The sequence below is a fragment of the Oncorhynchus mykiss genome, chromosome 2 (genome assembly GCF_057628025.1).
Source record: "Oncorhynchus mykiss isolate SJ-2025 chromosome 2, ASM5762802v1, whole genome shotgun sequence".
NCBI lineage: Eukaryota > Metazoa > Chordata > Actinopteri > Salmoniformes > Salmonidae > Oncorhynchus > Oncorhynchus mykiss.
In genome coordinates, this window is record NC_143023.1 from 8,130,717 (window position 1) to 8,158,269 (window position 27,553).

At 44.1% G+C, this 27,553-nt stretch overlaps 1 protein-coding gene across 3 annotated transcripts in view; it reads right to left on the minus strand.

The window, feature by feature from the left end:
* Positions 1–2,783: 2,783 nt before the first annotated feature.
* LOC110515064 (oxysterol-binding protein-related protein 3) overlaps positions 2,784–27,553 on the minus strand; it is a 129,201-nt gene continuing 104,431 nt past the window's right edge. For all 3 annotated transcript variants that reach the window (XM_090187202.1, XM_090187215.1, XM_090187198.1), the window contains 12 exons: positions 26,194–26,331; positions 25,184–25,274; positions 24,864–24,988; positions 24,279–24,398; positions 20,444–20,581; positions 20,260–20,323; positions 17,296–17,374; positions 15,856–16,000; positions 14,012–14,156; positions 8,173–8,299; positions 7,172–7,294; positions 2,784–4,759 (listed from right to left, as the gene is read on the minus strand). In XM_090187202.1, the coding sequence (XP_090043328.1) occupies positions 4,663–4,759; positions 7,172–7,294; positions 8,173–8,299; positions 14,012–14,156; positions 15,856–16,000; positions 17,296–17,374; positions 20,260–20,323; positions 20,444–20,581; positions 24,279–24,398; positions 24,864–24,988; positions 25,184–25,274; positions 26,194–26,331 (1,392 nt within the window). In that variant the 3' untranslated portion in view covers positions 2,784–4,662. The remainder of the gene's footprint in view (positions 4,760–7,171; positions 7,295–8,172; positions 8,300–14,011; positions 14,157–15,855; positions 16,001–17,295; positions 17,375–20,259; positions 20,324–20,443; positions 20,582–24,278; positions 24,399–24,863; positions 24,989–25,183; positions 25,275–26,193; positions 26,332–27,553) is intronic.

Sequence of the window (27,553 nt, forward strand, 5' to 3'; positions counted from 1 at the left end):
GGACATGTGAATGATGGACAGTAGATGGACATGTGAATGATGGACAGTAGATGGACATGTGAATGATGGACAGTAGATGGACATGTGAATGATGGACAGTAGATGGATAGTAGATGGATAGTAGATGGACAGTAGATGGATAGTAGATGGACATGTGAATGATGGATAGTAGATGGACATGTGAATGATGGACAGTAGATGGACATGTGAATGATGGACAGTAGATGGACATGTGAATGATGGATAGTAGATGGATAGTAGATGGACATGTGAATGATGGATAGTAGATGGACAGTAGATGGACATGTGAATGATGGACAGTAGATGGACATGTGAATGATGGATAGTAGATGGACATGTGAATGATGGACAGTAGATGGACATGTGAATGATGGACAGTAGATGGACATGTGAATGATGGACAGTAGATGGACAGTAGATGGATAGTAGATGGACAGTAGATGGATAGTAGATGGACATGTGAATGATGGATAGTAGATGGACATGTGAATGATGGATAGTAGATGGACAGTAGATGGACATGTGAATGATGGACAGTAGATGGACATGTGAATGATGGACAGTAGATGGACATGTGAATGATGGATAGTAGATGGATAGTAGATGGACATGTGAATGATGGATAGTAGATGGACAGTAGATGGACATGTGAATGATGGACAGTAGATGGACATGTGAATGATGGATAGTAGATGGACATGTGAATGATGGACAGTAGATGGACATGTGAATGATGGATAGTAGATGGACATGTGAATGATGGATAGTAGATGGACAGTAGATGGACATGTGAATGATGGAAGGTAGATGGACAGTAGATGGACATGTGAATGATGGACAGTAGATGGACATGTGAATGATGGACAGTAGATGGACATGTGAATGATGGATAGTAGATGGACATGTGAATGATGGACAGTAGATGGACAGTAGATGGAGAGTAGATGGACAGTAGATGGACAGTAGATGGATAGTAGATGGACAGTAGATGGACATGTGAATGATGGATAGTAGATGGACAGTAGATGGAGAGTAGATGGACAGTAGATGGATAGTAGATGGACAGTAGATGGACAGTAGATGGACATGTGAATGATGGATAGTAGATGGACATGTGAATGATGGACAGTAGATGGACAGTAGATGGAGAGTAGATGGACAGTAGATGGACAGTAGATGGACAGTAGATGGACATGTGAATGATGGATAGTAGATGGACATGTGAATGATGGACAGTAGATGGACAGTAGATGGATAGTAGATGGACATGTGAATGATGGATAGTAGATGGATAGTAGATGGACATGTGAATGATGGATAGTAGATGGACATGTGAATGATGGACAGTAGATGGACAGTAGATGGATAGTAGATGGACATGTGAATGATGGATAGTAGATGGATAGTAGATGGATAGTAGATGGACAGTAGATGGATAGTAGATGGACATGTGAATGATGGATAGTAGATGGACAGTAGATGGACATGTGAATGATGGATAGTAGATGGACAGTAGATGGACATGTGAATGATGGATAGTAGATGGACAGTAGATGGACATATGAATGATGGATAGTAGATGGACATGTGAATGATGGACAGTAGATGGACATGTGAATGATGGATAGTAGATGGACATGTGAATGATGGACAGTAGATGGACATGTGAATGATGGATAGTAGATGGACATGTGAATGATGGACAGTAGATGGACATGTGAATGATGGACAGTAGATGGACATGTGAATGATGGACAGTAGATGGACAGTAGATGGACAGTAGATGGACATGTGAATGATGGATAGTAGATGGACAGTAGATGGATAGTAGATGGATAGTAGATGGACATGTGAATGATGGACAGTAGATGGACATGTGAATGATGGACAGTAGATGGACAGTAGATGGACATGTGAATGATGGACAGTAGATGGATAGTAGATGGACATGTGAATGATGGATAGTAGATGGACATGTGAATGATGGACAGTAGATGGACATGTGAATGATGGACAGTAGATGGACATGTGAATGATGGATAGTAGATGGACATGTGAATGATGGACAGTAGATGGACATGTGAATGATGGATAGTAGATGGACATGTGAATGATGGACAGTAGATGGACATGTGCAAGACCGTACGTCCCAAACGGCACCCTATTCCCTTTAGCGTATGATGCACTACTTGGGCCCACAGGACTCTGATGATGGACAGTAGATGGATAGTAGATGGACAGTAGATGGACATGTGAATGATGGATAGTAGATGGACATGTGAATGATGGACAGTAGATGGACATGTGAATGATGGACAGTAGATGGACATGTGAATGATGGATAGTAGATGGACATGTGAATGATGGATAGTAGATGGACATGTGAATGATGGACAGTAGATGGACATGTGAATGATGGATAGTAGATGGACATGTGAATGATGGACAGTAGATGGACATGTGAATGATGGACAGTAGATGGACATGTGAATGATGGATAGTAGATGGACATGTGAATGATGGATAGTAGATGGACATGTGAATGATGGATAGTAGATGGACATGTGAATGATGGATAGTAGATGGATAGTAGATGGACATGTGAATGATGGACAGTAGATGGACATGTGAATGATGGACAGTAGATGGACAGTAGATGGACATGTGAATGATGGACAGTAGATGGATAGTAGATGGACATGTGAATGATGGACAGTAGATGGACATGTGAATGATGGACAGTAGATGGACATGTGAATGATGGACAGTAGATGGACATGTGAATGATGGATAGTAGATGGACATGTGAATGATGGACAGTAGATGGACAGTAGATGGATAGTAGATGGACATGTGAATGATGGATAGTAGATGGACATGTGAATGATGGATAGTAGATGGACATGTGAATGATGGACAGTAGATGGACATGTGAATGATGGATAGTAGATGGACATGTGAATGATGGATAGTAGATGGACAGTAGATGGACATGTGAATGATGGATAGTAGATGGACAGTAGATGGACATGTGAATGATGGACAGTAGATGGACAGTAGATGGACATGTGAATGATGGATAGTAGATGGATAGTAGATGGACATGTGAATGATGGACAGTAGATGGACATGTGAATGATGGATAGTAGATGGACATGTGAATGATGGATAGTAGATGGACAGTAGATGGACATGTGAATGATGGATAGTAGATGGACAGTAGATGGACATGTGAATGATGGATAGTAGATGGATAGTAGATGGACATGTGAATGATGGACAGTAGATGGACATGTGAATGATGGACAGTAGATGGACAGTAGATGGACATGTGAATGATGGACAGTAGATGGATAGTAGATGGACATGTGAATGATGGACAGTAGATGGACATGTGAATGATGGACAGTAGATGGACATGTGAATGATGGATAGTAGATGGACATGTGAATGATGGACAGTAGATGGACATGTGAATGATGGACAGTAGATGGACATGTGAATGATGGATAGTAGATGGACATGTGAATGATGGACAGTAGATGGACATGTGAATGATGGATAGTAGATGGACATGTGAATGATGGACAGTAGATGGACATGTGCAAGACCGTACGTCCCAAACGGCACCCTATTCCCTTTAGCGTATGATGCACTACTTGGGCCCACAGGACTCTGGTCAAAAGCAGTACACTATGTAGGGAATAGGGTGCCATTTGAGGCGTAACCAATGAGACGGATAGAGCAGCAGGACTCCAGCCCCCAGAACCAGCCTGGGTCACAGTACAGACAGGAAGTCCAAACAGGGTCGTGTTCATAAGTGCACACCGTAGCAAAACGTTTTGCAACTGAAAACATTGGACTGGAAGTTGCATTCTGTTTTCTTCCGTTTGGTGCCTTTTGAATGCACAAGGGTTTCTTACTGGACACGTTCAGGTAGTCCCTCCCTGTTTCAGTCCTGGGCCTAATAAACATGACCCAGGTGTGTGACCAGTGGCCACAAAAGTCACACTAAGGTCACCACAACACAGGACAGTCCAGGTGGTGATAGCCTGGTTCCCTCCTCAGGGCACCACAACACAGGACAGTCCAGGTGGTGATAGCCTGGTTCCCTCCTCAGGTCACCACAACACAGGACAGTCCAGGAGGTGATAGCCTGGTTCCTTCCTCAGGTCCCCACAACACAGGACAGTTCAGGTGGTGATAGCCTGGTTCCCTCCTCAGGTCCCCACAACACAGGACAGTTCAGGTGGTGATAGCCTGGTTCCCTCCTCAGGTCCCCACAACACAGGACAGTCCAGGTGGTGATAGCCTGGTTCCCTCCTCAGGTCCCCACAACACTGGACAGTCCAGGTGGTGATAGCCTGGTTCCCTCCTCAGGTCACCACAACACAGGACAGTCCAGGTGGGCAAAGCCTGGATCCCTTCTCAGGTCACCACAACACAGGACAGTCAAGGTGGGGATAGCCTGGTTCCCTTCTCAGGTCACCACAACACAGGACAGTCAAGGTGGGGATAGCCTAGATCCCTTCTTAGGTCACCACAACACAAGACAGCCCAGGTGGTGATAGCCTGGATCCCTTCTCAGGTCACCACAACACAGGACAGTCCAGGAGGTGATAGCCTGGTTCCCTCCTCAGGTCACCACAACACAGGACAGTCCAGGTGGGAAAAGCCTGGATCCCTTCTCAGGTCCCAGTAAGTGTTGTTGCTAACCCAGGTGTCGTCCTTTGATTTCCTGTGGACAACAGAAAGACATATTCTTTACTTGAACTGAATAATGAAATACCTTCTAAAAAGAATCAACAACAAAAAGATCATGATGCAAAACACAGCCTCATCATCATCATCATCATCAGCCTCATCATCATCATCAGCCTCATCGTCATCATCATCAGCCTCCTCATCATCATCATCAGCCTCATCATCATCATCAGCCTCATCATCATCATCAGCCTCATCATCATCATCAGCCTCATCATCATCATCAGCCTCATCATCATCATCATCAGGTTTTTGCTTTTTATTAGAAGTGCTCTTTCTTGAAACCTTGACTGTTGACATTTTTGTGGATAAACAGTGGACTGATGAACAAAATACAAACATGTGACCGTTTTTGAACTATGCCTTCAACCCTCACAAGCCTGCAAACAGAAGTGAATGGAAACTGAGAACCAGCTACTGAAAATGGAGAAACCTAATGTTCCCATGGACATGTGACATGACTGGTGTGTCTGTTGTGGTACTTGTACATCTATATAGGTACATCCATATTGTGTTATAAACTGGGTGGTTCGAGCCCTGAATGCTGATTGGCTGAAAGCCGTGGTAAATGAGACCGTATATCACGGGTATGACAAAACAATTATTTTTCCTGCTCTAATTACATTGGTAACCAGTTTATAATAGCAATAAGGCACCTCGGGGGTTTGTGGTATATGGCCAATATACCATGGCTAAGGGCCGTATCCAGGCACGTTGTGTCATGCATAAGAACAGCCCATAGCCGTGGTATATTGGCCATATACCACACCTCCTCCTTCCTGCCTTAGTGCTTTAATAAACCCCGTGGGAATAAATGCAGGTGGAGTTTAGCTGTGGAGATGAATTAGAACAGGGTCCCTTTATAAGAAAAATGAAGTCTAGACCCAATGTTATTCTGCTAAAAGACGTTTTGTTATTATCCTTTATATGAACCCTCAATTTAATTGTACGTAATTCTCTTTTACAGAAAGGGCCCGATTCCGACCTGAGTTAAGCGCGAGTAAATGGAACGTAATTATCTGAACTTGACCTGAAGCATGAGAATAGCGTGATGTTCGTTTTGGGTGGAGATTGAATACATGAAGGTGTGGCAGAGGTGTGTCTGCAGATACGGAGGATTCTGACCACTTTTACGAGCTAGGAAACTATGAATAAGGTCTAGCAAACCTACCGATTCCAAGTGGAAAAAGCATCAGATTACTTTTGTTTTCCAATCAAAAAAGAACCATTCTCCATGCACTGTAATTTACAACTTGATAAGAGCTGTTGATTAGAGCTAGGTAAACGAGTACTTGATAAGAGCTGTTGATTAGAGCTAGGTAAACGAGTACTTGATAAGAGCTGTTGATTAGAGCTAGGTGAACGAGTACTTGATAAGAGCTGTTGATTAGAGCTAGGTAAACGAGTACTTGATAAGAGCTGTTGATTAGAGCTAGGTGAACGAGTACTTGATAAGAGCTGTTGATTAGAGCTAGGTAAACGAGTACTTGATAAGAGCTGTTGATTAGAGCTAGGTAAACGAGTACTTGATAAGAGCTGTTGATCAGAGCTAGGTAAACGAGTACTTGATAAGAGCTGTTGATTAGAGCTAGGTAAACGAGTACTTGATAAGAGCTGTTGATTAGAGCTAGGTAAACGAGTACTTGATCAGAGCTATTGATTAGAGCTAGGTAAACGAGTACTTGATCAGAGCTATTGATTAGAGCTAGGTAAACGAGTATTCAATTTCAGATGAGGGGATTGTAAATATAAGTGATAGTGATAAGTGATAAAACACTTGTTTTAGATCTATTTGACATTATAATCACTGGAGACCAATGTGAAACCAGTCATATGGCAGCAAACTGAAACATTTCAACATATCAACTTTCTCACAGAAAACTCCACGAGAAAATGTGTTGGCCAGCAAACGGGATTACATTTATTCAGCGTGCGAAAAAGCCCATTACGCACCTTCGTAAGGCAATACCAAGTACTGAGAAGTGCGTGGGAAAGGTGTGTGTAAGAAACGGGCCATTTCCAAAGTCGGAATCGGGCCCAAAGTGAATAGATCAATTGATAGCAACCGAATCGCACATTGTATCAGACGACTTCCCAAGCAAAGATAACCCCATGTGCATCAGTGTCTTCCTCTGGGAGTCTACCACTTGTTTCTAGCATCGCAGAGTTATGTGTCATTATAGATCGGTTTATACAACTGCTCATTTGTAAAAAAATAAATACTGCATATACTGTCTAGTAAAAAAAATAAAATCCCTCAAATCAAGGAATGTCCCGCGACCCCTAGGTTGGGAACCCCTGTACTAGAGTGCTCATATCCTGTCTGTCAAATGGCCACGTCCGTGACAGTTTAGGCATCGCCCTGTATCCAGCTGTAGGAGTTCACCTGAAGAATGTGGGTTGATGTGTCATGGTGTTTTCCTCCAGGACTCTGCGTCTGTCTCTCTGCTGCTGTTCTATCTTCTGTTTCTGTTCCTCTGCTGCCTCTACGTTGCCCTCCTCTAGCAGCCTGGTACACACACACACACACACACACACACACACACACACACACGCACACACACACACACACACACACACACACACACACACACACACACACACACACACACACACACACACACATGGATTAATTTGTATAAACAATAAAGCAACCCCAACTGTGTATGGTGTAATAATGATCATTTGATGCAGTGATACATCACTGTGTATGGTGTAATAATGATCACTGTAATACGAAACTGTATTGCCAAATGCACATTTCTACATTGTTACACCATGCTGGGCCCTACACCATGCTGGTCCCTACACCATGCTGGTCTCTACACCATGCTGGTCTCTACACCATGCTGGTCTCTACACCATGCTGGTCCCTACACCATGCTGGTCTCTACACCATGCTGGTCTCTACACCATGCTGGGCCCTACACCATGCTGGTCTCTACGCCATGCTGGTCTCTACACCATGCTGGTCTCTACACCATGCTGGTCTCTACACCATGCTGGTCTCTACACCATGCTGGTCCCTACACCATGCTGGTCTCTACACCATGCTGGTCTCTACACCATGCTGGTCTCTATACCATGCTGGTCTCTACACCATGCTGGTCTCTACACCATGCTGGTCTCTACACCATGCTGGTCACTACACCATGCTGGTCCCTACACCATGCTGGTCTCTACACCATGCTGGTCCCTACACCATGCTGGTCTCTACACCATGCTGGTCACTACACCATGCTGGTCCCTACACCATGCTGGTCTCTACACCATGCTCGCCCCTACACCATGCTCGCCCCTACACCATGCTGGCCCCTAAATCATGCTGGCCCCTACACCATGCTAAGACAACGGTATGTTACTGTACAGTAGCACTCTGTCTCTCACCTCTGGTCGAGCCGTAGCCGGGTGTCTGTGGGAGGCAGCAGCAGTTTCAGTGAAGGGTCCAGCTCATTGAGCTCCATAGCAAACTTAGTGAAGCCGTAGTACTGCTCGTGGTCAGCCGGCATGGCATCTGAGAACACACACACACACACAGACACACACCAGAGACACTCTTTTACATCCCAGGGAGATGATTCTATAAACTACAGGGTAAGGAATGCCTTTTATGTAATAAGGAACAGTGGTGTAAAGTATTGAAGTAAAAATACTTTAAAAAAAAATATTTTTTGTGTATCTGTACTTTACTTCACTATTTATATTTTTGACAACTTTTAGTTTTACTTCACTACATTCCTAAAGAAAATTATGTACTTTTTACTCCATACATTTTCCATGACACCCAAAAGTAGTCGTTACATTTTGAATGATTAGCAGCACAGAAAATGGTCCAATTCTCACACTTATCAAGAGAACATCTCTGGTCTGATCTGGAGGACTCACTAAACAGAGAACATCCCTAGTCATCCCTACTGCCTCTGATCTGGAGGACTCACTAAACAGAGAACATCCCTGGTCATCCCTACTGCCTCTGATCTGGAGGACTCACTAAACAGAGAACATCCCTGGTCATCCCTACTGCCTCTGATCTGGAGGACTCACTAAACAGAGAACATCCCTGGTCATCCCTACTGGTCATCCTACTGCCTCTGATCTGGAGGACTCACTAAACAGAGAACATCCCTGGTCATCCCTACTGCCTCTGATCTGGGGGACTCACTAAACAGCGAACATCCCTGGTCATCCCTACTGCCTCTGATCTGGAGGACTCACTAAACAGAGAACATCCCTGGTCATCCCTACTGCCTCTGATCTGGAGGACTCACTAAACAGATTACACCCCTGGTCATCCCTACTGCCTCTGATCTGGAGGACTCACTAAACAGAGAACATCCCTAGTCATCCCTACTGCCTCTGATCTGGAGGACTCACTAAACAGAGAACACCCCTGGTCATCCCTACTGCCTCTGATCTGGAGGACTCACTAAACAGATAACATCCCTGGTCATCCCTACTGCCTCTGATCTGGAGGACTCACTAAACAGAGAACATCCCTGGTCATCCCTACTGCTTCTGATCTGGGGGACTCACTAAACAGAGAACATCCCTGGTCATCCCTACTGACTCTGATCTGGAGGACTCACTAAACAGAGAACATCCCTGGTCATCCCTACTGCCTCTGATCTGGAGGACTCACTAAACAGAGAACATCCCTGGTCATCCCTACTGCCTCTGATCTGGGGGACTCACTAAACAGAGAACATCCCTGGTCATCCCTACTGCCTCTGATCTGGAGGACTCACTAAACAGAGAACATCCCTGGTCATCCCTACTGCCTCTGATCTGGCGGACTCACTAAACAGAGAACATCCCTGGTCATCCCTACTGCCTCTGATCTGGAGGACTCACTAAACAGAGAACATCCCTGGTCATCCCTACTGCCTCTGATCTGGAGGACTCACTAAACAGAGAACATCCCTGGTCATCCCTACTGGTCATCCCTACTGACTCTGATCTGGAGGACTCACTAAACAGAGAACATCCCTGGTCATCCCTACTGGTCATCCCTACTGACTCTGATCTGGAGGACTCACTAAACAGAGAACATCCCTGGTCATCCCTACTGCCTCTGATCTGGCAGACTCACTAAACAGAGAACATCCCTGGTCATCCCTACTGCCTCTGATCTGGCAGACTCACTAAACAGAGAACATCCCTGGTCATCCCTACTGCCTCTGATCTGGAGGACTCACTAAACAGAGAACATCCCTGGTCATCCCTACTGCCTCTGATCTGGAGGACTCACTAAACAGAGAACATCCCTGGTCATCCCTACTGCCTCTGATCTGGCAGACTCACTAAACAGAGAACATCCCTGGTCATCCCTATTGCCTCTGATCTGGAGGACTCACTAAACAGAGAACATCCCTGGTCATCCCTACTGCCTCTGATCTGGAGGACTCACTAAACAGAGAACATCCCTGGTCATCCCTACTGGTCATCCCTACTGACTCTGATCTGGAGGACTCACTAAACAGAGAACATCCCTGGTCATCCCTACTGCCTCTGATCTGGAGGACTCACTAAACAGAGAACATCCCTGGTCATCCCTACTGCCTCTGATCTGGAGGACTCACTAAACAGAGAACATCCCTGGTCATCCCTACTGGTCATCCCTACTGACTCTGATCTGGAGGACTCACTAAACAGAGAACATCCCTGGTCATCCCTACTGGTCATCCCTACTGACTCTGATCTGGAGGACTCACTAAACAGAGAACATCCCTGGTCATCCCTACTGCCTCTGATCTGGCAGACTCACTAAACAGAGAACATCCCTGGTCATCCCTACTGCCTCTGATCTGGCAGACTCACTAAACAGAGAACATCCCTGGTCATCCCTACTGCCTCTGATCTGGAGGACTCACTAAACAGAGAACATCCCTGGTCATCCCTACTGCCTCTGATCTGGAGGACTCACTAAACAGAGAACATCCCTGGTCATCCCTACTGCCTCTGATCTGGCAGACTCACTAAACAGAGAACATCCCTGGTCATCCCTATTGCCTCTGATCTGGAGGACTCACTAAACAGAGAACATCCCTGGTCATCCCTACTGCCTCTGATCTGGAGGACTCACTAAACAGACAACATCCCTGGTCATCCCTACTGGTCATCCCTACTGACTCTGATCTGGAGGACTCACTAAACAGAGAACATCCCTGGTCATCCCTACTGGTCATCCCTACTGACTCTGATCTGGAGGACTCACTAAACAGAGAACATCCCTGGTCATCCCTACTGCCTCTGATCTGGCAGACTCACTAAACAGAGAACATCCCTGGTCATCCCTACTGCCTCTGATCTGGCAGACTCACTAAACAGAGAACATCCCTGGTCATCCCTACTGCCTCTGATCTGGAGGACTCACTAAACAGAGAACATCCCTGGTCATCCCTACTGCCTCTGATCTGGAGGACTCACTAAACAGAGAACATCCCTGGTCATCCCTACTGCCTCTGATCTGGGGGACTCACTAAACAGAGAACATCCCTGGTCATCCCTACTGCCTCTGATCTGGAGGACTCACTAAACAGAGAACATCCCTGGTCATCCCTACTGCCTCTGATCTGGAGGACTCACTAAACACACATGCTTTGTTTTTAGATGATGTCTGAGTGTTGGAGTGTCACCCTGGCTATCCGTAAAGAAAAAAAGCAAGAATATTGTGCCGTTTGGTTTGCTTAATATAAGGAATTTTAAATGATTTATACTTTTACTTTTGATATTTAAGTACATTAGATCAATTACATTTACTTTTGATACTTAATTATATTTGGAACCAAATACTTCTAGACTTTTACTGGGTGATTTTCACTTTTACTTTTTACTTTTATTGTGGTATCTTTACCTTTATGAGAATTTAGTACTTTTTCATAAGTAAAGATGTACAGGGCTACTTACAGTATATTAATATTGTTTAGCTATTATTTTTCTAAGATATTTACTGGTATAAATAAAGATATAGAGATACATTTCAAAATAAACTATATGGACAAGAAAAGTAATTATGTCTGCACTGTATCTACTGGTAGAAATCAAGATAAAGACACAAGGGGTCTGAACTGTATCTACTAGTAGAAATCAAGATAAAGACACAAGAGGTCTGAACTGTATCTACTAGTAGAAATCAAGATAAAGACACAAGAGGTCTGAACTGTATCTACTAGTAGAAATCAAGATATAGACACAAGGGGTCTGAACTGTATCTACTGGTAGAAATCAAGATAAAGACACAAGAGGTCTGAACTGTATCTACTAGTAGAAATCAAGATAAAGACACAAGAGGTCTGAACTGTATCTACTAGTAGAAATCAAGATAAAGACACAAGGGGTCTGAACTGTATCTACTAGTAGAAATCAAGATAAAGACACAAGAGGTCTGAACTGTATCTACTAGTAGAAATCAAGATAAAGACACAAGGGGTCTGAACTGTATCTACTAGTAGAAATCAAGATAAAGACACAAGAGGTCTGAACTGTATCTACTAGTAGAAATCAAGATAAAGACACAAGGGGTCTGCACTGTATCTACTAGTAGAAATCAAGATAAAGACACAAGGGGTCTGAACTGTATCTACTAGTAGAAATCAAGATAAAGACACAAGAGGTCTGAACTGTATCTACTAGTAGAAATCAAGATAAAGACACAAGGGGTCTGCACTGTATCTACTAGTAGAAATCAAGATAAAGACACAAGAGGTCTGAACTGTATCTACTAGTAGAAATCAAGATAAAGACACAAGGGGTCTGCACTGTATCTACTAGTAGAAATCAAGATAAAGACACAAGGGGTCTGAACTGTATCTACTAGTAGAAATCAAGATAAAGACACAAGGGGTCTGCACTGTATCTACTAGTAGAAATCAAGATAAAGACACAAGGGGTCTGAACTGTATCTACTAGTAGAAATCAAGATATAGACACAAGGGGTCTGAACTGTATCTACTAGTAGAAATCAAGATATAGACACAAGGGGTCTGAACTGTATCTACTAGTAGAAATCAAGATATAGACACAAGGGGTCTGAACTGTATCTACTAGTAGAAATCAAGATAAAGACACAAGAGGTCTGAACTGTATCTACTAGTAGAAATCAAGATAAAGACACAAGGGGTCTGAACTGTATCTACTAGTAGAAATCAAGATAAAGACACAAGGGGTCTGAACTGTATCTACTAGTAGAAATCAAGATAAAGACACAAGAGGTCTGAACTGTATCTACTAGTAGAAATCAAGATAAAGACACAAGAGGTCTGAACTGTATCTACTAGTAGAAATCAAGATAAAGACACAAGAGGTCTGAACTGTATCTACTAGTAGAAATCAAGATATAGACACAAGGGGTCTGAACTGTATCTACTAGTAGAAATCAAGATAAAGACACAAGGGGTCTGAACTGTATCTACTGGTGGAAATCAAGATAAAGACACAAGGGGTCTGAACTGTATCTACTAGTAGAAATCAAGATAAAGACACAAGGGGTCTGAACTGTATCTACTAGTAGAAATCAAGATAAAGACACAAGGGGTCTGAACTGTATCTACTAGTAGAAATCAAGATATAGACACAAGGGGTCTGAACTGTATCTACTAGTAGAAATCAAGATATAGACACAAGGGGTCTGAACTGTATCTACTAGTAGAAATCAAGATAAAGACACAAGGGGTCTGAACTGTATCTACTAGTAGAAATCAAGATAAAGACACAAGGGGTCTGAACTGTATCTACTAGTAGAAATCAAGATAAAGACACAAGGGGTCTGAACTGTATCTACTAGTAGAAATCAAGATAAAGACACAAGGGGTCTGAACTGTATCTACTAGTAGAGATCAAGATAAAGACACAAGGGGTCTGAACTGTATCTACTAGTAGAAATCAAGATAAAGACACAAGAGGTCTGAACTGTATCTACTAGTAGAAATCAAGATAAAGACACAAGGGGTCTGAACTGTATCTACTAGTAGAAATCAAGATAAAGACACAAGGGGTCTGAACTGTATCTACTAGTAGAAATCAAGATAAAGACACAAGAGGTCTGAACTGTATCTACTAGTAGAAATCAAGATAAAGAGATCATTTAAAAATCAACTGTACGGATGAGAAAAGTATGAATACTACCAACCGATGGGCTAAACATGTAAAGCCCTGATCTGTAGCATGTGTAGGTCAAGACACTGGGCTCAGTATAACAGGTTCAGGCTGTTATTACAATCATACATACTGGCTCTCCAGATGCAGGTGGCAGAGGGTGGGTCTCCACAGTACACCCCCTCGTTCCACTTCCCAAACAGTCTGTGGATGACCTTCCCCTTGTGGTCTGTGATGGTGCCCTCCACCTCGTTAACACTCGAGTTCCAGTACTTGGCCTGTACACAGGGAGGAATGCATAACATTGTTATTGAATATCAAGCCCTGGCCAAAATATTGCAATATACACCTAGAAAAAAATATGCTATCTAGAACCTTAAAGGGTTCTTTGGCTGTCCCCATAGGAGAACCCTTTTTGGTTCCATGTAGAACCCTTACCACAGAGTGTTTTACATAGAACCCAAAAGGGTTCAACCTGGAACCCAAAAGGGTTCTACCTAGAACCAAAAAGGGTTCAACCGGGAACCAAAAAGGGTTCTACCTGGAACCAAAAAGGATTCTACCTGGAACCAAAAAGGGTTCTACCTGGAACCAAAAAGGGTTCTCCTATGGGGAAAGCTGAAGAACCCTTTTTCTAAGAGTGTATAGGGAATAGGGTTCCATTGGGGACAGCCCCTAAATTCATCTTATTTAATAGTTCTCAGGTTTAGTTTGTCTGTCACTCTGATCTATGAGTCGTAATAGATCTTTATTTTCATCTTCATATACCAGCCAGTAGATGGCAGTGTTGAGTTATCTATGTTCAAACGCAACATGCTGAACCAGTAGAGTACAGTAGTTTACAATGAGAACCACTGAGGAGATGAGGGGACAGGAGAAGAGAGGAGGAGAAAGGAGAGAGATGAGAGAGGAAAGAAGAGAGATGAGAGGGGTGAGAGGAGAGATGAGAGGAGAGAGATGAGAGAGGAAAGAGGGGACAGGGGAGAGGGGAGAGGGGAAAGAGGAGTGGGGAGAGGAGAGGGGGTAGAGATGAGAGATGAGAGAGGAGAGGGGAGAGTGGAGAGGAGACAGGAAAGAGGAGAGGACAGCACCGTAGAGGACAGGACAGGAGAGAACAGGACAGGACAGTAGAGGACAGGAGAGGGGAGAGGAGAGAGGAAAGAGGACAGGACAGCATCGTAGAGGACAGGACAGGAGAGATGAGAGGGGTGAGAGGAGAGATGAGAGGAGAGAGATGAGAGAGGAAAGAGGGGACAGGGTAGAGGGGATAGATGAGAGAGGAGAGGGGAGAGTGGAGAGGAGAGAGGAAAGAGGAGAGGACAGCACCGTAGAGGACAGGACAGGACAGGAGAGGACAGGAGAGAGGAGAGGACAGGACAGTAGAGGACAGGAGAGGGGAGAGGAGAGGAGAGGAGAGGAAAAAGGACAGGACAGGACAGGAGAGGTTATATTGTATAATGAGCTCCTACATGTCTTGACCTGGCATCCTTCTACACTGCAGTAGACCTTTCAACTCCTCAGAGACGAACACCAATTACCTGTCAGCTTTTGGAATGGGCTCTACGAAGTTCAACTTCAAAACGCAGAGATGCATGGAGTTGTTGTTCATTCAGGGGGAAGGCCATGCACAGGGTGTGTGTGTGTGTGTGTGTGTGTGTGTGTGTGTGTGTGTGTGTGTGTGTGTGTGTGTGTGTGTGTGGAACACAATTTTGACTGATTTAAGCTTTTAACAACCCTTTCACCAACCCGCATCCCTTATAAAGAAGCATTTCCACTCAGCTTGCAGCTTTCCAGTGTCCAGTTAGACTGGAGAGTGGCTGGATATCTCTCACTGAAAAGCAGCTTTATTACTGCCACGGCCAGGGGGGACTCACACACCGAGATACTGACTGCTCTAAATATCAAGTTAAACAGGTGGAATATCCCCTCCGGTTTACCCCCCCCCCCCCACACACACACACACACACCGTCTCTCACCTTGATGAAGGTGACCTTACACTGGCAGATATCAGTGCTGGTGTTCCTGATGGAGATTTCTCCGTAGTGTTCTATCCAGCGCTGCCCACTCAGGATGTTGTGGATGCAGGACGTGACCTTGTTCCACTCATAGTGGTCCCCAAACCTGCAGGACGGGGAGAGGGCATGTCACAATATGTTTGTGTTTCAGTGTATGTGTGTGTGTGTGTGTGTGTGTGTGTGTGTGTGTGTGTGTGTGTGTGTGTGTGTGTGCGCATGAGATAAGATGTACGTTTAATAGAATTAAATACGTTTATCAGTCTATTATCAGTCTATTATCAGTCTATTATCAGTCTATTATCAGTCTGTTATCAGTCTATTATCAGTCTATTATCAGTCTGTTATCGGTCTGTTATCAGTCTATTATCCGTCTGTTATCAGTCTGTTATCAGTCTATTATCAGTCTGTTATCAGTCTATTATCAGTCTGTTATCAGTCTGTTATCAGTCTATTATCAGTCTGTTATCAGTCTGTTATCAGTCTACTATCAGCCTGTTATCAGTCTATTATCAGTCTGTTACCGGTCTGTTATCAGTCTATTATCCGTCTGTTATCAGTCTATTATCAGTCTGTTATCAGTCTACTATCAGTCTGTTATCAGTCTGTTATCAGTCTGTTATCAGTCTATTATCAGTCTATTATCAGTCTGTTATCAGTCTTTTATCAGTCTATTATCAGTCTGTTATCGGTCTGTTATCAGTCTATTATCCGTCTGTTATCAGTCTGTTATCAGTCTATTATCAGTCTGTTATCAGTCTATTATCAGTCTGTTATCAGTCTGTTATCAGTCTGTTATCAGTCTATTATCAGTCTGTTATCAGTCTGTTATCAGTCTACTATCAGCCTGTTATCAGTCTATTATCAGTCTGTTACCGGTCTGTTATCAGTCTATTATCAGTCTGTTATCAGTCTGTTATCAGTCTGTTATCAGTCTATTATCAGTCTGTTATCAGTCTGTTATCAGTCTGTTATCAGTCTATTATCAGTCTGTTATCAGTCTGTTATCAGTCTGTTATCAGTCTATTATCAGTCTGTTATCAGTCTGTTATCAGTCTACTATCAGCCTGTTATCAGTCTATTATCAGTCTGTTACCGGTCTGTTATCAGTCTATTATCCGTCTGTTATCAGTCTATTATCAGTCTGTTATCAGTCTACTATCAGTCTGTTATCAGTCTGTTATCAGTCTGTTATCAGTCTGTTATCAGTCTATTATCAGTCTGTTATCAGTCTGTTATCAGTCTGTTATCAGTCTGTTATCAGTCTATTATCAGTCTATTATCTATTTGAGTGACATTGACAAACAGGTTTGGGGGGTCTGGTTGGACCATGGATGTAGTGGCTAGTTGGTCAGTAAGGGTGGCCAGGTAGAGTGAGATTGAGAGGGACCGTAAATGACTCACCCTGGCATCATCACATGGGTGGTGCCCACAGGAACTATTTCCATAGACTTCCCCCAGAACTTGTTTTTCCACCTCATGTCTAAAGACATCACAGGAAAGACAACAGCAAGGTTAGTGCATCCAAGAGGAACAGCCCCTTTAGACTAATAGCTGGTATGGTTGGTTAGGGACTCCAGCTTTAGACTAATTGCTGGTATGGTTGGTTAGGCCTCCAGCTTTAGACTAATAGCTGGTATGGTTGGTTAGGGCCTCCAGCTTTAGACTCATAGCTGGTATGGTTGGTTAGGGACTCCAGCTTTAGACTAATAGCTGGTATGGTTGGTTAGGGCCTCCAACTTTAGAATAATAGCTGGTATGGTTGGTTAGGGACTCCAGCTTTAGACTAGCTGTAATAGCTGGTATGGTTGGTTAGGGACTCCAGCTTTAGACTAATAGATGGTATGGTTGGTTAGAGCCTCCAGCTTTAGACTAACAACTGGTATGGTTGGTTAGGGCCTCCAGCTTTAGACTCATAGCTGGTATGGTTGGTTAGGGACTCCAGCTTTAGACTAGCTGTAATAGCTGGTATGGTTGGTTAGGGACTCCAGCTTTAGACTAATAGATGGTATGGTTGGTTAGAGCCTCCAGCTTTAGACTAACAACTGGTATGGTTGGTTAGGGCCTCCAGCTTTAGACTCATAGCTGGTATAGTTGGTTAGGGCCTCCAGCGTTAGACTAATAGCTGGTTTGGTTGGTTAGGGACTCCAGCTTTAGACTAATAGCTGGTATGGTTGGTTAGGTACTCCAGCTTTAGACTAATAGCTGGTATGGTTGGTTAGGGACTCCAGCTTTAGACTAGCTGTAAAAGCTGGTATGGTTGGTTAGGGACTCCAGCTTTAGACTAATAGATGGTATGGTTGGTTAGAGCCTCCAGCTTTAGACTAACAACTGGTATGGTTGGTTAGGGCCTCCAGCTTTAGACTAATAGCTGGTATGGTTGGTTAGGGACTCCAGCTTTAGACTAATAGCTGGTATGGTTGGTTAGGGACTCCAGCTTTAGACTAGCTGTAATAGCTGGTATGGTTGGTTAGGGACTCCAGCTTTAGACTAATAGATGGTATGGTTGGTTAGAGCCTCCAGCTTTAGACTAACAACTGGTATGGTTGGTTAGGGCCTCCAGCTTTAGACTAATAGCTGGTATGGTTGGTTAGGGCCTCCAGCGTTAGACTAATAGCTGGTATGGTTGGTTAGGGACTCCAGCTTTAGACTAATTGCTGGTATGGTTGGTTAGGCCTCCAGCTTTAGACTAATAGCTGGTATGGTTGGTTAGGGCCTCCAGCTTTAGACTCATAGCTGGTATGGTTGGTTAGGGACTCCAGCTTTAGACTAATAGCTGGTATGGTTGGTTAGGGCCTCCAACTTTAGACTAATAGCTGGTTTGGTTGGTTAGGGACTCCAGCTTTAGACTAATAGCTGGTATGGTTGGTTAGGGACTCCAGCTTTAGACTAATAGCTGGTATGGTTGGTTAGGGCCTCCAGCTTTAGACTAATAGCTGGTATGGTTGGTTAGGGCCTCCAGCTTTAGACTAATAGCTGGTATGGTTGGTTAGGGACTCCAGCTTTAGACTCATAGCTGGTATGGTTGGTTAGGGCCTCCAGCGTTAGACTAATAGCTGGTATGGTTGGTTAGGGACTCCAGCTTTAGACTAATAGCTGGTATGGTTGGTTAGGGCCTCCAGCTTTAGACTAATAGCTGGTATGGTTGGTTTGGGCCTCCAGCTTTAGACTAATAGCTGGTATGGTTGGTTAGGGACTCCAGCTTTAGACTAATAGCTTGTATGGTTGGTTAGGGCCTCCAGCTTTAGACTAATAGCTGGTATGGTTGGTTAGGGCCTCCAGCTTTAGACTAATAGCTGGTATGGTTGGTTAGGGACTCCAGCTTTAGACTAATAGCTGGTATGGTTGGTTAGGGCCTCCAGCTTTAGACTAATAGCTGGTATGGTTGGTTAGGGACTCCAGCTTTAGACTAATAGCTGGTATGGTTGGTTAGGGCCTCCAGCTTTAGACTAATAGCTGGTATGGTTGGTTAGGGACTCCAGCTTTAGACTAATAGCTGGTATGGTTGGTTAGGGCCTCCAGCTTTAGACTAGCTGTAATAGCTGGTATGGTTAAGACCAGTGATCCGCGTGGTCAGGAAAATCTCTTGCCCCTAGTTATTATGACCCAGTGTCTGTGTCAGGTGAAAGAGTGTGTATCAGTTGAAAGGGTGAGTATCAGGTGAAAGGGTGAGTATCAGGTGAAAGGGTGAGTATCAGGTGAAAGGGTGAGTATCGGGTGAAAGGGTGAGTGTCAGTTGAAAGGGTGTGTATCAGGTGAAAGGGTGTGCATCAGGTGAAAGGGTGAGTATTATGTGTACGGGTGAGTATCAGGTGAAAGGGTGTGTATCAGGTGAAAGGGTGAATATCAGGTGAAAGGGTGAGTATCAGGTGAAAGGGTGAGTATCAGATGAAAGGGTGAATATCAGGTGAAAGGGTGAATATCAGGTGAAAGGGTGAGTATCAGGTGAAAGGGTGAGTATCAGGTGAAAGGGTGAGTATCAGATGAAATGGTGAGTATCAGGTGAAAGGGTGAATATCAGGTGAAAGGGTGAATATTAGGTGAAAGGGTGAATATCAGGTGAAAGGGTGAGTATCAGGTGAAAGGGTGAGTATCAGATGAAAGGGTGAATATCAGGTGAAAGGGTGAATATCAGGTGAAAGGGTGAGTATCAGGTGAAAGGGTGAATATCAGGTGAAAGGGTGAGTATCAGGTGAAAGGGTGAGTATCAGGTGAAAGGGTGAATATCAGGTGAAATGGTGAGTATCAGGTGAAAGGGTGAGTATCAGGTGAAAGGGTGAGTATCAGGTGAAAGAGTGAGTATTAGGTGGAAGGATGTGTATCAGGTGAATGGGTAATAGTTTGTAGAGGACCATGGTGTTGACTTACCTTGCCAGAACATGTAGTTTTTAGAGTCAGCGTGGCATGCTGATATAGGTGGGTGATGGCTGACCTGAGAACAGATATAAAGAATGTCAGGCTTGTACTTGATGGATCAAACCCTATGAATTCTTCAGATGTGGGACAAATACTTCCAGGTCATATTTAGGACATGTGGGTCTGTGTACAGTACCTGTTCTGCTACAAATCGGAGGCCCTTGTCGGGGCGGTCACACTCATAGGTCTCCCCCAGGACCGGGTTGAAGGGCTTCCCTCCCGCTCGGTGGTAGCTGGACGCGTACCCCGACACTGCAAACGTGGCTATGTACACCTACAGACAGTTAACAGCACCGGTCAGTTCATTACTCCTCTGTTCAAGTATCAGTCATCAGCACATTCTAATGGCCATCATCAGTAACACTTGAGCAGGATAACCACAGACAGACAGACAGACAGACAGACAGACAGACAGACAGACAGACAGACAGACAGACAGACAGACAGACAGACAGACAGACAGACAGACAGACACGGACAGTAGTTAGTGAGTCAAAACACAGATCAACCCAAGAATGACATTATGACAGTTTTTATGGATGACAGAAAGTGCAAAGTGGGAACCATAGAGTTGGATAGAGGACTTGGACCAAAGCCTGTTTCAGCCCTCAATGGCGCTGTCTGTGCTATCTCCATTGTCCAAAGATGACCCGAGCCGGAGATGAGCCCTCTGGTACGTCTCTATGAGATAAGAGGTCGTCCCACCATAATTACCCCTGGGGGTCCGCAGGAGAACTGTTTGTAGTGAGTTTGTGTCCAATGGACCATTATATAACCCTTCATTCTAACATCTGATCATTGCTGGTGAAATTCCCAGTCGATTTCCCACAGATACAGATATCATTGGGCTCCCGAGTGGTGCAGCATCTCAGTGCTAGTGGTGTCACTACAGACCCTGGTTCAATTCCAGGCTGTATCACAACTGGCCGTGATTGGGAGTCCCATAGGGCGGCGCACAATTGGCCCAGTGTCATCCGGGTTAGGGTTTGGTCATTGTAAATGAGAATTTGTTCTTAACTGACTTTTCTAGTTAAATGAATAAAACATAAATAATTTCCTCTCCATTTGAGTAGAATGGGCCTGATGACCTCAGTAATGTGAAACTGAATGGGAGAGGCTGTGTCCAAATGGAACTCAATTTAGTGCACTACTTTTAATCAGGGCCCATATGGAATAGGGTGTCATTTGAGAGGAAGACAGAATGGCTGGCTGGCTGAGTGGATGCTGTCTGGATCTGGATGCCCCCTCTGATAGGCCACACTGGGCCAGGGGAAAAAGCACTCATCATCACCATCTCCTCCACTCCACAAAGACCCTGATGGGACAGCTGTCTTCAGCTGCCTGTCCTCTTCAACACAGATTAGAGCTGTCTTCAGTTGCCTCTTCTCTTCAACACAGATTAGAGCTGTCTTCAGTTGCCTCTCCTCTTCAACACAGATTAGAGCTGTCTTCAGCTGCCTCGCCTCTTATTTTCAACACAGATTAGAGCTGTCTTCAGCTTCCTCTCCTCTTCAACACAGATTAGAGCTGTCTTCAGCTTCCTCTCCTGTTCAACACAGATTAGAGCTGTCTTCAGCTGCCTCTCCTCTTCAACACAGATTAGAGCTGTCTTCAGCTGCCTCGCCTCTTATTTTCAACACAGATTAGAGCTGTCTTCAGCTGCCTCTCCTCTTCAACACAGATTAGAGCTGTCTTCAGCTGACTGCTACCTCTCCTCTTTAACACAGATGATAGTTGCAAAATTCCCAGGTTTTTCAGAAATCTTCAAGAACTGTGTGATGTCATCTACCATATGAGTATATGTACTGAGCTGTACCAATGAGGTGCATCCCTGAAGAGCCCCAGGGCTCCATCCTAGGTCCTTATCATTCAGCCTCTACATCAACAACCTTTCTTCTATGTGAAAGGGAGTGGACACCCGCATGTATGCTGATGATACAGTCCTTCACACCTGTGGTAATCTCGGAAATCCGAGAACTAAAACCATGCGTAATTGCGGCAGTTGTGTTAAATCAGTGTTTCCCAAACTAAGTCCTGGGGACACCAAGAAGCGTACATTTAGTCATTACCCTTGCACCATAGAGCTGATTCAAATAATCTGAGCTTGATGATGAGTTGGTTGTTTGAATCCGCTGTGTGTAGTGCCTGGGGAAAAAAATAAATGTGCACACAGGGGGGGCCAAGGAGGACTGGGTTTGGGAGCAGGTTGTAATTAAACTAACACAAGTACTGTACCTCTGTGTAACTAATGCCTAGTTATTGATTAATGTAGCATTACTGTACCTCTGTCTGTAACTAATGCCTAGCTATTGATTGATGTAGCATTACTGTACCTCTGTCTGTAACTAATGCCTAGCTATTGATTGATGTAGCATTACTGTACCTCTGTCTGTAACTAATGCCTAGCTATTGATTGATGTAGCATTACTGTACCTCTGTCTGTAACTAATGCTTAGCTATTGATTAATGTAGCATTACTGTACCTCTGTCTGTAACTAATGCTTAGCTATTGATTAATGTAGCATTACTGTACCTCTGTCTTTAACTAATGCCTAGCTATTGATTAATGTAGCATTACTGTACCTCTGTCTGTAACTAATGCCTAGCTAATGATTAAAGTAGCATTACTGTACCTCTGTATGTAACTAATGCCTAGCTATTGATTAATGTAGCATTACTGTACATCTGTCTGTAACTAATGCTTAGCTATTGATTAATGTAGCATTACTGTACCTCTGTCTGTAACTAATGGTTAGCTATTGATTAATGTAGCATTACTGTACCTCTGTCTGTAACTAATGGTTAGCTATTGATTAATGTAGCATTACTGTACCTCTGTCTGTAACTAATGCCTAGCTATTGATTGATGTAGCATTACTGTAACTCTGTCTGTAACTAATGCCTAGCTGTTGATTGATGTTTGGCTCTGCCTGCTGATAATGCAGTGAGAGGAGGAAGAGAACACACAATCATAGCGATGATCCATGAGGTGAACTAGAGAAGAGGGCTGAGGTGTCAATAAATACAAGTGCATCCCAAATAGCACCCTATTCCCAAGTGCACTACTTTTGACCAGAGCCTTAATGGGTATTAGGGAGCCATTTGGAACGCAGCCAGTATTTACTGACACCTCTGCCCTTTTCTCTAGTTCACCTCATGTATCATCGCTATGACGCCCACCTCTCTGACAAACTGACAAACTCCACTCAACTTCTATTGGTCGGGGAGTCTGGAAGCTGTGGGTCTAGTTCTGGGCCTTCACACTGAGCTACTGCAGCCGGTAACACACATTCATCATTTCAAATGGAACAAACGCTCTGCGGGAAATATATTCCACACAGATTTATTACCGCAGTGAGGTCCCATGTCTTCAAAGGCTTTCATCAAATGTCTCTCGCTTTAGAGAAACTGGTCAGTGAATATAAAGCGCCATCAAATCAGCCAAGTGCTGATCCTAAATCCTCACTCCATTTTAGTAGTCATATACAATTGCCGATGAACAATTATATGCACAAAAGCAGAAAACCAAACAGATAATTTGTCCCAAGTCATTTAAAACGGAGCGAGCCGAGGCACACTACTGGCTACAGCCGAAGTGTCCAATCAGGATCTAGCCAGTGGGAATGAAATGTAACTTCTCCTCAAATGTCCATAGGACATTACGGCACTACCGTGGAGAGTGTGTATTCTTCACCATTTGTGCAGAAGGGGTCTTGTGTGCTCAGATGTGTGAATCTGTTCGGTGTGTGTATGTGTGCGGGTCCCGTTGTGAAAGTGGTACTATGTCAGTGTGTGTGTATTTAGAGCATATTCTCTCTCCATACCCTCAAAGGAGTCCAGTGTGTGTGTGTGTGTGTGTGTGTGTGTGTGTGTGTGTGTGTGTGTGTGTGTGTGTGTGTGTGTGTGTGTGTGTGTGTGTGTGTGTGTGTGTGTGTGTGTGTGTGTGTGTGTGTGTACACATCCCCTCTCACCATACGTTCAAAGGGGTCCTGTGTGTTAGCAGCTCTGTCCAGCAGCTCGCTGTACTCCAGCTCCTCACACAGTCTCTGCAGGGTGTTGAGGGGCTCGTTCAGCTGAACAGGCATAGCCACCTGAATAATCATTAGAACACATTTACACAGCAATCACAAAGCTAGATTTGGTCACCTTCATAAGAAAACAAATGTAGTAATTATGTAATAATGTCACGTAAACCAAATAGAATAATGTAAGTAAAATAATAAGACATTTAGTAATGTTTAGAGCTCTACGTAGGCAGAGACAAATCACAAACACAACTAAAAACCAACACAGTAGAGAGAAATAAACCAACACAGTAGACAGAAATAAACCAACACAGGAGACAGAAATAAACCAACACAGTAGACAGAAATAAACCAACACAGGAGACAGAAATAACCCAACACAATAGACAGAAATAAACCAACACAGTAGACAGAAATAAACCAACACAGGAGACAGAAATAAACCAACATAATAGACAGAAATAAACCAACACAGTTGACAGAAATAAACCAACACAGTTGACAGAAATAAAGCTATAAGTCCATGGATACCTTGGAGAGGTCTTTCCCTATGTTGTTCTTAAGGATGTTCCATAAACTGATGTTACTGGTGTTAGGGCTGGCCGACGGGAGGCACGACCTGCGTCTTCTCAGAAGGGCCCCGTTCTCTTCACAGCCTGGAGGGTGGAGGGTTATGATCAGGATATTAGTGGTCATAACTACTGTATGTCAATACGTAACCAGGAAAACAAGTCCCAAATTAGACCCTATTGTACTAGTGTTGAACAGAGCTATGAACCCCGGTCAACAGGAGTGCATTATACTGGGAATAGGGCACCACTTGAAACACACATGGTAAAGTGTCCCCTTACCCGAGTTAGGTCTCTCCGTCTCGTTGCTGAAGTTGTCCATAGAGATGTTGTCGCTGACGTTGTCACTGATGTATGAGTCATCATCAGAGGCCTGCAGGGTAAAGAATAAATCCCAGATTATCATTAATGGTCAAATATACCTTTTTAACAGCGCCCACCTGAGAGATGTGAGAACCAGGAAACAGGAAGCTGTCAGGTCTCTTTCAACATCCTGTCACAACATATGGGAACATCCTAAATGGTGCCCTAAATAGGGAATAGGATGCCATTTGGGATGCATTCAGTGGGTTTGAGAACGGAGGGGGAGGGAGACGGTCGGTCCCAGAGAAGACACTGACTAATGTACACCTCAGCTCCTCTCCTCTCTGCAGTAAGGGTATGTTATTTTTAGATGGGGGTAATTAACTTTCACACAGGAACAGAAAACATACTGAACATGTCCTGTAGCTCAGAGCTCTGACTGGAGGTGCCTCATTAAGTCTGAAGCCAGAAGTGTGTCCAGACAAAGTATCCTCTAGTTCTCTGTCTGTTACTCCTCTCTCTACCTCCTCTTTCCTCATCCCCTCCCTCCTCTCTTTCTCCTCCTCCCTCCTCATCCCCCTCCCTCTTCTCTTTCTCCTCCTCCCTCCTCATCCCCCTCCCTCCTCTCTTTCCTCCTCCCTCCTCATCCCCCTCCCTCCTCTCTTTCCTCCTCTTTCTCTCCTCCCTCCCTCCTCATCCTCCCTCCTCCTCCCGCTCCCTCCTCAGTCCCCTCCCTCCTCATTCTCCCTCCTCATCCCCCTCCCTCCTCTATCCTCCTCCCTCTCCTCCTCATCCTCTCTCCTCATCCCCCTCCTCATCCCCCTCCCACCCCGTAGCCTCCCCTTGCTCCTCTTCCTCCTTCTCCTCCCCGATCCTCCCTCCCTCCCTGTCCTCCTATCCCTCCACCCCTCCTTCCTCCTCCCGCTCCCTCCTCCAGTATTGACTGGTTTCAACAGCAGAGAGAGAGAGCAGCCCAGTCAGACACTGACCTCGTTTTCTGAGGAGCTGGCAGACAGTAGAACCTCCTGAGCATCGAAGAACTCTGACAGAGACTCTGTGATGGACGCTCTGCTCTCATTGGACGCCTGGTGAACTAGGGGGTGGGATCCATCGGTGGAGTCTTGCTTCTAATAAGAGGAGAACATAATGTCAGTTAGGTTTAGGCTCAGATGAATTCAGCTAGGTTTAGGCTCAGATGAATTCAGCTAGGTTTAGGCTCAGATTAATTCAGCTAGGTTTAGGCTCAGATTAATTCAGTTAGGTTTAGGCTCAGATTAATTCAGTTAGGTTTAGGCTCAGATTAATTCAGTTAGGTTTAGGCTCAGATTAATTCAGTTAGGTTTAGGCTCAGATTAATTCAGCTAGGTTTAGGCTCAGATTAATTCAGCTAGGTTTAGGCTCAGATTAATTCAGCTAGGTTTAGGCTCAGATTAATTCAGCTAGGTTTAGGCTCAGATTAATTCAGCTAGGTTTAGGCTCAGATTAATTCAGCTAGGTTTAGGCTCAGATTAATTCAGCTAGTTTTAGGCTCAGATGAATTCAGCTAGGTTTAGGCTCAGATTAATTCAGATAGGTTTAGGCTCAGATGAATTCAGCTAGGTTTAGGCTCAGATTAATTCAGCTAGGTTTAGGCTCAGATTAATTCAGCTAGGTTTAGGCTCAGATTAATTCAGCTAGGTTTAGGCTCAGATTAATTCAGCTAGGTTTAGGCTCAGATTAATTCAGTTAGGTTTAGGCTCAGATTAATTCAGTTAGGTTTAGGCTCAGATTAATTCAGCTAGGTTTAGGCTCAGATTAATTCAGCTAGGTTTAGGCTCAGATTAATTCAGCTAGGTTTAGGCTCAGATTAATTCAGCTAGGTTTAGGCTCAGATTAATTCAGCTAGGTTTAGGCTCAGATTAATTCAGCTAGGTTTAGGCTCAGATTAATTCAGCTAGGTTTAGGCTCAGATTAATTCAGTTAGGTTTAGGCTCAGATTAATTCAGCTAGGTTTAGGCTCAGATTAATTCAGCTAGGTTTAGGCTCAGATTAATTCAGCTAGGTTTAGGCTCAGATTAATTCAGTTAGGTTTAGGCTCAGATTAATTCAGCTAGGTTTAGGCTCAGATTAATTCAGCTAGTTTTAGGCTCAGATGAATTCAGCTAGGTTTAGGCTCAGATTAATTCAGATAGGTTTAGGCTCAGATGAATTCAGCTAGGTTTAGGCTCAGATTAATTCAGCTAGGTTTAGGCTCAGATTAATTCAGCTAGGTTTAGGCTCAGATTAATTCAGCTAGGTTTAGGCTCAGATTAATTCAGCTAGGTTTAGGCTCAGATTAATTCAGTTAGGTTTAGGCTCAGATTAATTCAG